Source organism: Lissotriton vulgaris, chromosome 8 (assembly GCF_964263255.1).
Source record: "Lissotriton vulgaris chromosome 8, aLisVul1.2, whole genome shotgun sequence".
In the NCBI taxonomy this organism is placed as follows: Eukaryota; Metazoa; Chordata; class Amphibia; order Caudata; family Salamandridae; genus Lissotriton; species Lissotriton vulgaris.
The window spans coordinates 1,460,668,671-1,460,685,557 of NC_141696.1; the positions used below are offsets into that span (position 1 = coordinate 1,460,668,671).

Consider the following 16,887-nt stretch of genomic DNA (forward strand, 5'->3'; position numbering starts at 1 on the left):
GTCCCAAATACATTTTGGATTTGGTTAATCCATATCACCCATCCTGTCCTCTCTGATCTTCGCAACAGACCCAGTTTATTGTACTGAGATTTCACCTGTCCAGTATGAAAGACTGTTTTTTTGCCTGTCTAGGCCCTCAACTTTGGAGCTCCCTTCCAGTTCCATTGAGGGACTGTGTGTCTCTTCCTGCTTTTTCCACGGGCTTAAAGACCTGGCTCTTCTAACCAACTTACTTAGCTCTCTGCATTCCCCCTATCTGCCTTGCGCAGGAAACCCTGCGAATATAGCTATGCGCACTAAAAGTTCATAATATTAATAATAATAATTCACGGAACCCAGGGACTTCCATTGAAACATTATTGGGACCCCCTATTGAGTCATTACTGGAAGCTGAGGACCCCAGCATAAGCACTTTCAATGATTTGAACCGCAAAACAATACACAGGAGCTACTTATCGCTCATACTGTATTCTGTTTGATGCACTTGCATTGCTCCCATGAATCAAACTGAGGATACTAACTTAATTTTTAGCCTCCAGTTTCAAATGTCTTCACATTTACAGAACATTTTTAACATTTTCAATTGTACATTTCTTCTCTATTTGTATTCACTTTATAGTCTCTGACACCCTGAGAAAGCTTTGCAGATCACCGAGTGTCCCCGGATCACAGGTGAAGAACCACTGTTCTAAGGTGCGCAATAACCATGTAGTATAGTTTTCTCTTAGCAGTAGTAGTTCAATTCACTACATAGGTGAAAATTCATCAAAACAAGGTGCTCGTCAGTCAACCCCAATATGTGGATCCATTGATGCCTGATAGGTTTTTAAGACTCCATTACTTTATCCAGCCCTTATTCCTCCACGTGTCCTCAAATTGCTTGCTCATGCTGTACGTGTCTGAGTGAGAAATGTGTGTGCACATTGTCGATGCAATGTTAAGTTACTGGATCTAATTTAGTTAGTCTCCAAAACACCACCACGATCCTAGCATTGGCGACTATTTGGGGCGTTTTTGGAGGAGGTTATGACAACTTTTTGAGGCGATTATCTGCTTTGAGTACACTCATATGACTAGGGTGTTTCCGTATGCTGTTCTGAGGAAGATCCCATTTGAGGATAAAGTATCACACTGAATCTTTGGGGCCGAAACGTCAATGCTATTTAAGTGGGTACAACTCTAAGGGGGCTGGATAAACTAATGGACTCTTGAAAACTAGCATCCATCACCAACGGAACTACATATTGAGATGGACCGATGAGTTCCAATAAGAACAAATCGATGTTATGTATTTTAAGCCTTCCACTGTCATTCACTGCTTCCCGAGTACTTGTTACACTGCACACAGAGCACCTTGTTTTGATAATTTCAGTCCATGTAGTGAATTATCTACCGCTAAACAAATATATTACTTGCAAAGAGAAACCATACTCCATGGTTCTTGTGTGCTGCTTTTGAATATATGTTCTCAATTAATGTGTTTGTAGATGGGCGGTTTCGAAGTAGACTGTCTGTAAATATATAGATATTATTTTCAGTATTTCCGACAGAAGCAGATATTTGGCTGTGGTGTTCTGGTTACTGTGCTTGCTCACTGCTTACATTAAAGATAGAAAGATCAGTTTGCCAAACTGTCTAGCGCTAATGACAATTTGGACCAGTGTGAAATCAAAACAGGAAACGGGTTGACATGACAAAGGCTAACTAGATACGACAGGGGTCTGTAAAGAAAGGAAGATCTGGGAATCCAATAAATAAAGATGACAAAAATGGTCATAAAATCCCCATAAGAGTGATGGGTGCCTCATCCTCTACAGAACCATAAACACCACACCCTCCCTGCTCAGGTGGCCACTAATTCACCATACTCCTCAATGTCTAAAACTAGTGACACGTTGAACCAACCAGCATTGAATGCTGAGCTTCTTTGGATGCTTCTAGAAAGTTGTGCTTAGCTCTTTTTCATTTTTAATGTTCTCTCCTCTTCTTTATATTCAGGAAGGACTACTTGACGACGAACTATGCAGCGTATCTTCTCTGTTCAAGATTACGGGGGTGAGTGCAGTTAGTGAGATAGAATAACTGTGGGTTCAAAGTTATAAAAGTATACACAAGTGATGCTAAGATCAAACCACTTCCTTTGAATGTTCCTAAAAAAACTGTAAAAAGCTGATGTAGTGTTCAGAGTTGTCCTGTTATACATATTAATGTGTTAGAAAGTCTAATATTATTCTTAGAAACCACAAGGTATACAATAAGACAACTGAGAAATAAATTGATGATACTGTTTGTCCTTGTAAGGACAGTAGTAATACTAGAAAATAGAAGTGGTTTGTCTAAAGTAGAGAAGGAGAGGAGAGGAAACAAACCAAGGACAAGAAAACCAAATACTGAGACGGAACAACATTTCGTAAGTTCATGTGACCACTAGGTAACAGGAAATATTGTCTACAAGAGTTTTTCAAAGTTGTCAGAAGCTCTTTAGCTGTTTTGTGGATCACAGCTGTGATTTTGTATTCCTGAATAAAGGTAACTTTGCACTTACTTGTCACTTAGGTGTGAAAATACTTTTGGAATCTGGCTTGTAACAAAGCCTGACCATTCACCTGAACAGCAAATATTGATGGCTTGATTAACTTCCTCAAGGGTCCTTCCATTACTCATTCTGTTTTAGATTATTCTTTTATCAATGCCAGGTGGTTCTTTCATAGGCTTGAGGATCATGCAGTAAGCATAAGTATTCACATGTTTCTAGGTTATTATGTAATTCTGCACATTCCTCCCCAAAGTGATAAACATGTCTACATCTCCAGCTGTTTCGAATCTTGGAGTTGAAAATGGATGTACTGATTTTCTGCAGGGAGGTTTGCTTGGTGCTTAAGTTACACTAACTTATTTCTCATTTACTCCAAAGAGTAGATATTTGAAGCTTTTCACTTTAGTAACTGCTTTCCTTACAAGACTGTAATGTGTGATACTGGTCGTGCCAGGCTACAGCATCTTGGGTTGCTAATGATATGAAGTAGAAGACCAAGCTGATGGAGGAGTAGGAGGGCAACCATCGGGCCTTGTTTGTCGGTCCGGTCCGCCATATTACAAGTGTTATTGGCTGTAAAGCACTTGTAATAAGGCGTCATGTTTGTCACGGAGTATCCTCTCTGGCAAGCTCTAAATAAGGCCCATTGACCATTGTTGTTTGGGTTGCCTGTCCAATTCACTGCTTAAAACACCCTCTACCAGGTAACTAGATCAAGCTTTCTGTCTGAGAGTGGCTGATCCCGTAATTTGGCGTGCCCTCTGGCGATATTCTTAGCACAAAGACTTTCTCCGAATCAATAGTCAAATTCTGGACTTTACATAGGCTTCTTCCACTGATTTTATCTTGTTTTTACAAAATAAAATGAGGCTCGGAGACTTGTAGTTCTTAACAGACTAAGCTATCAGGACCCAAAATGCCCCACCTCTGTCTACATGTTGATTTCCAAGTGGCCATCATTAAAACTTTGAGATCTGAATCGGGAAGGACCATACTAGAATTGTGGCGCCTGTCGTTGCAGATAATAAACAAGAAGTGAGATAGACCTTCACACATTAGGCTAAAGATATGCAGTCGAGAAATTGAAAAACAGGCTAACTTTACTAAAATTGAGTCTGTTACAGTGTTCATGACATCCCCACTTAGGGGTAGAGGTTACTCATTTAGAGGCTTGTGAATCCTAAAGATGACACTACACATAAACAGTGTATACATGATAATCATTAAGAGGAAAAATGCATATAAAACTGAATAAAACCTGATTTTTGTTGAAGTATATGGGTCTCTGACAAATGAATGATGGGTGCAGGCATAAATGCATATAAAACATGCTAAAACTTAATATATACAAAAATATATTGTGCATAATGTAAGATGTGTTTTCATGATAAGCAAACCAAGTATTATATTGGGTTTTTAACAAATACATCTAGGGAAAAAGATAAAAACCAGAAAGGTACAGAAACTGTCCCACGGTACTTTCCTGCATCTAGTTTCAGGAAAGCAGAAACTGTCTTTTCCCTATAGGTTGAAGATAGATCAGGGGCCATATTACATAAAGTGCCCTGGGGGCGCCACGGGCATGTATGCCCGCTTTGTGTGTCTGCGGGGGCGCGAACATGAAAATCACTTTGCCTCTGTGCCCGCTCCGTATTATGGACATGGGTACAAAGGCAAAGAAGCTGTCAGGAGGCGCACTGAAAGTGCACCACAACAAGTTGGTGCACTATCACTCCCCCCTCCGATGGCAGCCCTCTGAAGTGGAGAAAAGTGCTCCATGGACCCTCAAGACTTCCCCCTGGCGGCGGGTGCAGTCAATCACTGTTGCCGCCTGCACATTGAAACTCGTAGCAGCTTTGAAGCAGCCGCTCCGTATTTCACTTGAATGCACTGCGCCTAGGTCAGCACATGTTTGTGGCTGCCCTGGGGGTAGCACATTCACTTTAATACGGTACACTCTGCCTGTTTGCGCACAGCGCACTTATTAAAAAGTGTGTCGTGGCCCAAACAGGGAAAGTGCACCATAAATGTAATATGGCCCCAAATATTTTTTTTTCCAATCAATAATGGTGGTATATAGTTTCCATAGTTTCCTGGAGCCTTTGTAGCAACATGTGAGGTATTGTCAATGCGATGATGTAGCTCTTTTGACTTGGCGGTGCTAGTGACGGAGATGTATAAACACATTGGAACAGATGCTGTAGAAGTGGTGATATTGCTTTGTTCATTAATTCAATAGCTGTAGATGATTTGAGTGTTGAGAAAAATCCATCATATTGAGCATATTCGGTAATTGGTAGGTGCATTGCTTTGCAGTAGGTTTAAAGCAACTTCTGCAGTTGTAGGAGTTGTTTTCTGTTGATGCCCATGAAGGCATCTCCAAAGGCATCTCCAAAATGATTTCTTGCACACAGCTCATGCACCAAATCACGGCTCTCACTTGCAGAGCATTCATTTCACGAAAATACAAAGCCCAGTACTCACTCAGTACCAAGAGGCAAGAGCCACATAAAATGCTGGGGGCTTTCTGCATATCTGCTCAGCTGGGTAAGTGGACTCCATGTTGTTGAGGGAACTGATACATGTTCTTTCCTATAAAGAGAATGTCATAGTCAGTGATGAAAGGACTGCAGGGCATCTGCCAAAGAGACTTGAAAACAAGGAGTGAAAAAATAATGGAATCAGTCCAAAAAAGCTTTAAATCTAGTTACCAGATCAGATCCAATGGTTATGAAGAAGTGCACATTACCCGTTGTGCCTGAGGACTTGAAGGTGCACCGTCTGTGAAATGAATAAGATACTGTGTCTGCAAACGTCTCTGAATCTCTGAAGCAAAGCAGGCTGTCTGTAAGTCAAATGTTTGTTTTTGTATCAAAATGTCAAAAAGCTTGCTTAGTTTATCAAAGCGCATATTGCCTGTGTCTATTCGAGGCCAAGGGACATTTTTTAGCACACTACAGGGTGGGGGATACAAGGCTATTCTAAGAACTTTTTATCACTTTTGATACATTTATCAAATAGGGTTGGCCATGTGCCATTCTGCAACAGCTTTCATTAGCTGTTATTAGATATGAACCATTATACAAGAGTATATGATGAGTCAGGAAGTATAGAACAGGTGCAATTGATAATGTACAACCTGACCTGGCTTTAAAGTTTTACAAATTACATGCAAAGTAATGGGATCACACAGGAGTGAATGACCTAGAGGGTTTGTGCAAGCAGATATGAATATGAATGTGGGACTGTCTTGAGTTAGGCATGAGAGCTCGAAAAGTAACTCACACTCATGATGTAGGAAGTAGTTGTGCATTTTTCATACCTACTCATGCACTTATACTTCTGCTAATGATTGTTTGGCGCACTTACCTCATTTGGGTATTGCATCAAGCCTCATGAAAACAAGCAGAGGTAATGCCCAATAAGCGTCCTAAATAGTTGAGTCAGCAGCAGGTCTTGTCAGTACCAAGCAGGTCTTACCATTGTTTTGTATGCTTCGGTTAGAGCCCTCATACTTACTCAGACGCGTGGCAGCGTCCATCGCAAGACCTAACCCGGCTTTGCTGTATCTAAGAGAGCAGAGTCGGGTAGGCGTGGTGTTTATGAATGCAGCATCGACATGCATGCATTGGACGCTAACCCCAGTCGGGATTTTTTTTTAGAGTACTGAGACTTCGCATTGAGGTAAAGGAAGTACTATCCATACCTCCTTACATTGGTACATGATGTGCATTTATTAATTTATCTTAAACTCGTTTTAGGGCAAAGCATAATAATAAAACAGGTAGAAGCAACCTCTTACTAAATTTTATCCTGTTCCCTAGGGACTGAATGGCTTGCACGAATAAGTGTCATTCAGTTGGGAAAGTGATTGTTAATAATAGAAATAACCCATGGGCATATGTGCACTGATGTCTTGATTTTGTAATTCAGATTGACAGACACTGTTAAAATTTATAATGGGATTCATTGTTGTTACTGTTATTATCCATGACCAGTATCACTTTGGTCCATATGTGATACCAACATATAAAATCTGATGTGTGTACTACATGTTTAATCCCACCCATGGAATGTCATCATTCAGGCCAATTGTATGTGTCGACAGCCGAAAGATCCAATTTTGCTCTTTTCTAGAAAGGATCACTTGACTTGTGTGCTGGTGGGCTTTCAATCAGTCCATTTCAGGTCATCCGCAAAATGGCCCGCAGTTACAAAGTATGTGCTAATTTTTGTGGTTAGTTTTTTGCACCATATATTGCTGGGGTGCTCAGTGATCCTCACCTTCACTGCACTTGTCGTCATGCCTATCTATATCATTTTGCACAGGCACGTGATAATGTAATACAGTTTTTTTTAATTACTGTTAGTGTGTTTGTTCTGTGACCATATGGAAGTGTTATTTAGCTGAATGGTTTTGCTAGCTTCTATTAGGCCACATACATTACACTGCCTACATGGATAGTGGACCACTACCGGAGGTAGGTTCCATAGTTGTTTTTGTATAGTACCAGCAGGTTTTTAGGTCTAGTATGGGCAAGCATGTCCTTGAGATCGGCCGTTCTTTTAAATGCAAAGCTTTTGAGGGGTATTGCCGGGTTACCAATCTGCAGAATCTTCCAACATTTTATTATGATTTTCTGAATTGTGTTGGATTCAGGGGTAAAAGTAGTAACACCTGAGAATGTCAGATTTGGGCCTTTCCCTGGATTTTAGTAGAGCTTCCCTATTGTTATGTTGTGTGCGTTTCTGCGCAGTTGAAATACATTTCACACGATGGTGACATGCCTAAGGTGGTCGGTAAGCTCCTTGGCTTGTTCTATGTAGTCCCTTATCCCACTACAGTTCTGGCAAAGTCACAGGAATTGCCCATATGAAAGGTTTTACTTAGGGCCTAAAGGTGATGGCTGTCATATGTAAGCAAGCTATGGCTGTCAGTAGTTTTTTAAAAAAAATATCTTCGCATGCAGCTTTCCACCTGTCAATTGGATCATGAGATCCACAAATGGCAATCCTGTATCAGAAGTGTTGCCCGTGAAGTGTAGGAAGGGATTTAGTGTATTCACCCATTCTATAAAAAGACTGCATGTATCTCAGCTTCCCTGCCAAAAGATCAGGATATCGTCAATCTATCGATGCCAGAATAAAATATTCTCCTGATAGGGATTGTTCGAAATCAAGACAATTTCCGGCATGAAATCTGTTGGCCTGATGTTTTAAATCACTAAATTCACAATGCCTATTAGGTTAATTATTTCCTAAATTAGCACATTATTCTTTTAATTAGGCTAGTCATCTCAATCATTAAATAGTTCTGACACTGAGTATCACATCACCTATTTTTAAATCACACTTTAGAACACCTTACACATATCATAAAGCCCACCCACCCCCACTTTACCATACAGCTATAAAAAAGACCTCCGGCAAAGAGCCCCCTAGTAAGTGCCATTCCAGCACCGGTCTGATTAGGAGCGAGCCCAGTGATGAAGCGTGACACCCTTTTGGGTGTGTGAGGGTCTGTGCACCTATTGGAGCACATTCCTTTCCCTGGAACTGTAGTACTGTCTCTTACGTCTTTAGGAACTGCAGACCCATATACCTGAATCGTAATGATTTAGAAGCATGTGTGCTGGACCTGAAAAGCTCCTGGTTGTTCTTATAGAGTGATTAAATCAAGGACCAGGAGTGTGGGAAAGAAACCGTTTCATGCATCTGTCTGCATCAAGAGGTCATAAGGCTATTACTTTAGGATACAAGTTAGCGGATGTTGGACAGGCCTCGTGGCCGGCCGTCCCCTCCCCGCATGGCGGGTCTCGGACCCCTGCTCTTCCTGTTCCCCGGACAAGAACCCCTCCTGCCACCTGCCGGGGCAACCCCCGGCCCTTCCCCGACGGAACCCTGGCTCCTGAACACCACCGCATCGGCTGGCCCGGGTCCCTTCCAGAACCCCGGTCGCCGGCCCAGCCGCCATTTTGGACACTACACGACTCGTGGCCTCGGGTCGAACCCGGCCTCGGGCCCAGCCAGGCCCCGACATCGAGGCACCACCATCCACCCAGGGGGTGAAGAGACCACTTGGCAGGTCAATGGGAGAAGGAGTGTCGAGGGCTCCCCTCCACCAGGTGTCGATCGCCCCCAGCCTCCCCGGGCGCTGGCTCCACCCCCCTGCTGGGTGTCTGGACTCTCTCATCCCGGACCTCCCGACCTCCAAGTGCGAGGGTCCGGACATCAAAGGGCGCCAGACCTATAACTGAGGCAGCTCCAGAGCAGGAAGGCAGTTGTATCCTGGAGTCGAGAGACACCGAGACAAACTCCTCCTTGGAGGCCTGCTGGCGTTGCCGCAGCTCCTCTTCGTGAACCATCTTCAAGGCCTGCTGGCGCTGCCGCGGCCCTCCTCTTCGTGAACCATCTTCAAGGCCTGCTGGCGCTGCCGCGGCCCTCCTCGTCGTGAACCATCTTCAAGGCCTGCTGGCGCTGCCGCGGCTCTCCTCGTCGTAAACTATCTTCAAGGCCTGCTGGCGCTGCCGCAGCCCTCCTCGTCGTAAACCATCTTCAAGGCCTGCTGGCGCTGCCGCGGCCCTCCTTGCGAACCACACAGCTCGAGGATTGTGAGCTCGCCCTCTGCTGCTTCGGTACCGGACCGGTACTCAGACTGTCCCACTACCCTTTTCCCTAAAGAGACTAGAATTGACAGGACCCTCGCATCCTGGTCCTACTGTATCGTCAGTTACCTTGCCTAAAAGAGATACATAAAAGTGTGCAGAACTCATCTCTGCGTGGTGTCTATCTGTGGGGGGGAAGTTACTTGTCTGTACGGTTCCCGGAGAGGGCCCTCACCGGAGGCCTCTCCCCCTGTACTCGCCCGACCCTCCGGGTCCCGGTCTAACAGCGGAGCTATGCGTTCCACTCCGAAACATACTATTTAATTTAATGTCAGTCTTGTTTGCTTTCATTTGCTAATTCGGGAATTGTGTTAACTCATCTTTTCTGTTGGAAAGCGTTTTAAATCTTCCATGGTTCCTAATCCCAGAAAAGTTGTCTGTTGGAATGGTTTGTACAGGAAAATCCTTTCTCTGGGTATTATACATCCTCTAAACAAGGATTCTTTACCTTGTACCTGCCAAATGTTTGCTACCCAAACTCTTTTCTCTTCAATATTTTCTTTCCAAAACTCATAGCCTTGTATGGAGATGTTCTTAGCAAACCCATGAGAATATATTTACTTATTATCAGTGATCAAGTTTTATCAGGAACTTAATGTCCAATCAATAATAGCAAAAAAAACAGTTAACTGATGAGCCACATAAACAAGGAAAAAACCTGTGTAGCAATCCAGAATTAGGCCCATGGTCGTATTAAATGCCTGTCATGAGCCAAAGATAAGCAAGGAGAAATCAATTCTGTTGAGGGACTGTGGAGTGTTTTGGTAAATCATCTGTTTGAAATTCACAGTCATTATCATAAAGCTTTCTTGCAAATGCATTGTTTCAACTGATGTCAGCACTATCGTCGGTTTATAGTCAGACAAAGTATTGGTTGGAATTGTTGCAACTGTAGACATGACAGCATCAGACCCCCCTGTGTTATCTGTTACTTGGTGTGAACCGGGAGGCACAGCAGACTTGACAATTTCAGGATTGGGACTCAAGCTTTCATTGTCGCTGCACTCTTTCTGGGATAGCTCCTTCAGAGTAGGGAGGGGTAGAAAGCTCTATTCTGAAGACTCCTTGGTGTTAGAGGGGGTCTGCTGTACAGAATTGGCTGCAACGTGTTTTTTAACGTGATCTTTGGACATCTTCATGATTATTGTTGAACCAGGCACCAGAAGCAGGATTTCGGTACAGTGTCTTCTACCCAAAGAACAAAAATGGCCCAAATATTCTTCTTGAACTTTATCACCTACTTTGGGATCCTCCCAGCAGCAGCTCGAAAAACCTTTTCTTTGCCTGTGGCAGACTCTAAACGCTTCAAATTAGATAGCTTGTCTCTGGCTTCTTGGACTCTCTATAAAATATGGGAATGTTGGTCGGGTCAAACTATTTCTCTTCCACCACCTTTCCAGGATAATCTAGGTCAGGTCCATACATAAATATTCCAAAGAGCATACAGCAAAACGCCCTCAAGTGGATCCCCTCCTTTCTCACAGGACACACTCAAAGCATCCAGCTGCCTGCCTTTACGTCCGAACCCAAAGACGCACTTGCGGCGTTCCCCGAGGATCTTCATTCAGCCCACCTTGTTCAACACCTACATGACCCACCTCACAGACATTGTCAGATCCCATGGCCTCAACATACTCTCATATGCAAATGACACACAACTCATCTTCTCACTCACCGAAGACGGCTCCACCACCAGAACCAACTTTGTGATGCCATGACCAATGTAGACAACTGGATGAGAGACAACTACCTTAAACTCAACTCTGACAAAACAGAAGTACTCATCTTTGCGAAGAACACTTCCATATGGGACCACAGCTGATGGCCAGCAGAACTTGGACCAAAACACACGCCAAAAGACCTAGGCATCGTCCTCGACAGCAAACTGACCATGAAATGACCAGTCAAATCAGTTGCCCCCTTCTGCTACCACACCCTTCGCATGCTCTGCAAATACCTCAAATGGATCCCAATCAACACTAGAAAAATCATCCCTCAGGTCCTCGTCACCAGCCACCTCAACTGCGGCAATGCTCTCTATGTTGGCATTGCAACCCAGCTCCTCCGAAGACTCCAGACCACACAGAACACAGCAGCCAGAGTCATCCTTGACCTCCCCATATGGACCCACATAACCCCACTACAGAAATCTCCACTGATTCCCCAGCCAGAAGAGATGCCAATTCAAGATCCTCATGCAGGTCTACAAAGCTCTATACAACCAAGGACTGGCTTACATCAACCCGCGACTGACTTTCCATCAACCCGCAAGACACCTTTGTTCTTATTCACTAGCCCGTGCGCATCCCACACATCTGTCCCAGCCGCAGCGGGCCGCTTCTTCTCTTACATTGCCGCCAAGACCTGGAGCGACCCGCCCCTTCATCTTCCAACTGCACCGCCCATGGCAGACTTAAAAAAGCAACGTAAGACCTGGCTTTTCGACTGAGGCATTGCATCCAGAGTACCCAGATACCCCCAAGGGGTAACAGTGTAGCGCTTTACAAATGCTGATTGATTGATTATCTGAAGGAGGTTACCACAATTACAATGGACGTCTCTGTGTATTTCTAATTTTCAGTTCTTTTACCTGTGTTTATTCAAAAACGACTCAAATGTTCATAAAAATCTAAAAGCTGGCGTTAGGCACCAAATTATAAAAATTCTATGATTTTCCAGACTTTCAGGGGTCACACTTTTATGCCAGGAGTGCAAGGGCTTAGTTGAATGCACTACACTAAGAAAAAAATACACTTTGGACCGCAGCCCTATCACTAGCCTACTAAGTAGTGCTGTGCGGGCAGCGTTTTCAGGTTACCTATGAGTCCTGTTCAACTTTCCAGGACACAGTGGTGATCCAAACAATCTTTCACTCTTGAACAAAACATTTAAGCAGAATACTAGGACCAAAGGGATTTGTTCAAAACGTTTATTGTAAAAGTCTTAAAAGTCTTATGGCCGGACTTAGATCTTGGCGTACCGGTTACTCCGTGACAACGGTGACGGATATCCTGTCCGGCGGAAATATAAATCCCATAAGATATAATGGGATTTATATTTTGGTGGACGGAATATCCAACAACGTTGTGACAGATTAAGCTGTCCGCCAAGATCTAAATCAGGCTCTTAGAGTGGTACTTAAAGTGTGCATAGTAACCACACAGCATGACAATCTAAAAGCAGTCATGCATGTCAAGCAGCAAGAGTAAAATGGACATCTCTAATATGTTTAGGAAGTTCCTAGCATCCTAATACCCCTTATCTATTTCCAAGCGCCACACTATATTTTTAGCATGTGATATCAAACTTTTTTAGCATGTGATATCAAACTTGCCTCGTGAATTTCCTAAGGATGATCACAAGTCAGTCCTTTTGAGAGCTAATGCAGCTGTCATTCTTCAGAGTCCTGCTGGGGAAGGAAATGTCCTCAAGGCAAAAGAGCCCCCTCTGCTAGAATTCCAGACCAAAATCTCCAACTGGGAGTGGGTGATTGGCAATCTGGAGTGCTCTCTGGTGATAATCTTAGCATGAAGCCTTTCCTAATCAGTGGTCAAATCCTGCACTCTATATAGGGTTTGATCACTGATTTCATCTTGTATTTACCAAAATAAAATGAGGTTCAGAGATATATGAGCCCGCAGGACACAGAACGTGCCAGCCTTGTCCACATGTTGACTTTTATGGAGACATTACTAAAACTTTGAGATCTATTCAATGAGGGGTCTTATTAGAATTGTTGCACCTTTCGTTGAAGATAATAACCAACCGCCCGATTCATCACAGGAAATTGCGCTCGCAAAGGGCCGGATTCTGAGAATCCGGCCCTTAGCGAGTGCGATTTTTGCATTTGGGATTCAGCATCCCAAATGCAAAAATCGCTAATTGCGATGTCGCAAATGTGCGAGGAATTACATTTGAGGAATCTCTATTAGAGATTCCTTAAATGCAATTCAACATCCAATTTAAATTTGCGAATTCGCAATTTCTTGCCGCAATTTACCGCGAGGTCAGACCTCGCGGTAAATTGCGAAAACTCAGAAAAAAGCATTTAAATGCATTTTTCTGAGTTGCATGTTACACACACACATGTCCTTTGGACACGTGTGTGTGCAACACCTGTGTGAAATTTCCTTTGAGGGGTGCTACAGGGTGTCCTGTGGACACCCCTGGCACCCTACAAATCGCAATCTTATTTGCGATTAGCTAATTGCTAATCGCAAATAAGGAATACTCCCCATTCATTCCTATGGGCCTTTTGGCCCAAAGGAATGAATGGCGAGTTATTCCTTATTTGCGATTAGCAATTTGCTAATCGCAAATAAGGAATCAGTAGGAATCGCATTTTATTATGCGATTCCTACATGATTACCGTTTTGCGAGTCCTTAGTAGCGAATCACTATGATTCGCTATTAGGGGCTCGCAAAACGGCCCGTTGATGAATCAGGCTGTTAGAATTGTGCAGACATGAACATGACCTTCACACATTCGGCTAAAGATATGTAGGCGAGAAATTGTGAAAGAAGCTCACTTAACTTAACTAAAATGGAGTCTGTCACCGCATTCACAAATGCGGGTTTGGCCGCCTGTGGCAGGCCATGCGTAGGGGCTGGTTGGAGGTCAGACAATGCGGCCACCACCCCTGCACCTGATTGAAGGCTATGCACAGGCGTATTGACTACCAGTGGCAGGCAGGGTGCAAGGTACGGTAGGGGTTTGAGGCCTGTGGAGGTTGAGCCCTGTAGCCAAACCCATGGAGGCTGTGCGCAGTCTGGGCTGGCCACTCACAGAGTGCTGGGTTTAGAGTTTGGCAGCCAACTCCAGATGCGTTTAGCCAAAGGCCTTGAATTGGATTGTACAGGGCCTTCCTTCTGCTGTCAAATGAAAAGGATATTATTGATGTTATGTTATGTTATATGACTTTTATATAGCGCAAATCACCATCAGGTCTCTAAGCGCTTCTAGAGAAGAGTGAGCAAGTTACTGGGGTAGAAATGTCAAGTTACATCCGATCTCGTGATCCCAAAGTTCAGAAGAAATCACTTTGTTGGCATCTTTACGAAATTAGTCAATTTCTGGATAAAACTGATCAGACCATTTCTACTTTTGCCTCTGGCAAATGTTTGAATATACAGAGGCTGTGTGGGGGAAGAGATGAATCAGTTTTGCAAAAGTTTCTCACATTTTAGTAAATAAAACAACTCCAGCAATTGTGCCTAAATACTAAATTGCCTCTACGGTGCACTGTCTTTATGTTAGATTACTTCCATGTCAAATTGCTTTCCACCAAAGGTAACATTTTGCTAACATTTTATTCCGTATGTGCCAATCTATGCAATATCCACCTTAGTCAATCCTATACCCCTATCAACTCGGCAAGTGTTAGCATTCGAGCTCTGTAAACGAAGGAGTGACCGATCACCCAAACGAGAAGCATGCTGCTGGAGGCCTTCTCGGCCTTAGAGAATGAGAACTTATCACCATGAGGCAGTAGTTTGTATAACACAAAACTCTGATTGTTAAGTTCATTTTGGTGAGTTTGGGTGCTTTCTGTCAAGAAAGAAAAATAAGTAGATTGCAAATAAAGGTACAACGAGCTGTAACCGTAAATTGTGGCTCTCTCTTCTTGGATAAAAAGCCTTTCTCTTTTCATTTTTAGAACTGGATACCATACAACTCAAAGTAGAGTCTATGCTTTAGTTGGTTCAAAATTATAAGGAGATACCACGAGCTACCAATAATTTTACAGTTGTAGTCTGCTCTTTAACAGACTATGCATTGTAAACACTTGACCTGACACGATACTAGAAACATGATGAGATCAGGTAACCTTAGAAACTATTGTACAACAGAACGGGGCCTTTCAGTTTTGGATAAAGACAATAAGGTTATGCCAAGTTCAACTGATGCCTTTGTTTACAACAGCAACTTTAAAAAGCAAATGTTGATTTACATTTTACATCCTTACCCATGGGATTCATATGAGAGTACTAGCACAAATGGGCAAAAAAAAGAAGATGTTAAGTCACACGAAAAAGCAGAGGAAGGTTACCTCAGTTATAACAGGGAGTAATAAGCCTGGTAGAGTGAGCACCCCAAGGATCGAGGAGCAACCACACACTCAAGTCCCCCCCAGGTGGGCTGCTCAAATGATTTCAGACCTTCAGGCCCACTTTGAAAGTGTCATTAATACTCAAATGAAACTAATTATTAGCAGATTGGACAAGGTGGTGTCCATGGTAAAAGCAAAGGGGCTGGGCGCTGGGAGTAACCACCCTATTCCAAATAGTATTTCAGTAGGGGAGACTATCCCCACAAATTTGACGAAGGTGACAGATAGTAACCCTACATTAGGACTAGTTACCTTCACTACATCCCCGCCCATGCCGTTTGGTCCACAGGGGCCACTCATAACCCAGGTTGTGAAGGAGAATACGGCCAGCGCGAGGGAGGAAAAACGGGTGGGGCCTAAGATCATGCATCAGGCTATAGTCCATAGGCAGACCGCCATAGACGCCCCGCCAAGGCACCAGGCAGTAAGATCCCAACTAGGGCAACCAAGAATATACTACCTTGTCTAAATCTGCCCCCGCAAGCTGGCACATATGTAATCATCCTTACAGGGGTGCCGGAGCTAAGGCCACAACAGACTGAGACCCACGAGGAGCTTAAAAATAAAGTCATGTTTTGGCTAAATAAGTTTAGACCCCGTGAAGAGAACGAGCAGGGGGAAGTTTTGTTAGTACGCAGGGTGAACTGGGTGGGGAATAGGTGTAAAGACATCAGTGGGGATTCTGTGGTGGTGAACTTTAGGAACCCACGTATTGTTGACAAAATTGTACATTGGGAGTCACCCACACAATACACCAATATTAGAGCCATGCCCTTACATTTTTTCTATCCAAGGGGTACGCTTAGCTCAGACTATGACTCAGCAGTGCAAAGTAGGAGTGAGTGGAACAGGGTGGGACCATGACGATCTGCACCTTATGCCCCGGTCAGGAATCAAGGAGCTGTATACCTGATGAATAGATTTGACCCACTGATGTCTCTGGAAGAACTAGATTGACTAGGGAAGAACAGCTCGGTCCAAGAGAGTCCCCAGTATAGCCCATCAAATGTATTATTAGACTCCCCCTGCGACCAGGTGGGCGAACCTAGAGCGGTGATACAAGAAGGGCTTCCGGCAGACCCCCAAATAAAAAGTCAGGGTAGCAATGATATATCTTCCCAGTATTCGATATCAGTGGGTAAGGGCGCCTCGGAAGGGAACATGGTAAAAAATAGTATCCAGACACATACGATGAGTACGTCCTCTACCAAGACGGGGCTAAAGCTCCTGTCAGGGAATATAGCGTGACTGGCTGTGAAATTTAACAACAAGGGCTGGAGGGATTATATTATGAGGTTTCAGATAATATGCCTACAAGAAACCTGGGTGACTGATTATAGCCCTTTTTTTCTATCGGGTTATAAGTGTTTTACTATCCCTGCCCAGAAGTCACAATCAGGAAGAGCCATGGGAGGCTTGATCACTTATGTGGATTTGCAGATTGAAGGGGTGTGGGCGGACCGCAATTGGCCTTCACATAACTTACAGGCCCTGGGGCTACACATGAAAGGGTTAAACCTCACTATAATTAATCTTTATAATGCAGTGGGGAGTAATGGGAAGGGAACCATAATTA

General features: G+C 43.7%; 1 protein-coding gene across 2 annotated transcripts in view; it reads left to right on the top strand.

Moving 5' to 3' along the window:
- Window positions 1–16,887, top strand: part of TEX55 (testis expressed 55) — a 600,480-nt gene that overhangs the window by 209,020 nt on the left and 374,573 nt on the right. Inside the window, exon 8 of one of the 2 annotated variants that reach the window (XM_086935533.1) lies at window positions 1,999–2,055. The exons of the other annotated variant lie outside the window; for it this stretch is intronic. Within the exon in view, the coding sequence (XP_086791659.1) occupies window positions 1,999–2,055 (57 nt within the window). The remainder of the gene's footprint in view (window positions 1–1,998; window positions 2,056–16,887) is intronic. 2 annotated transcript variants of the gene reach the window in all.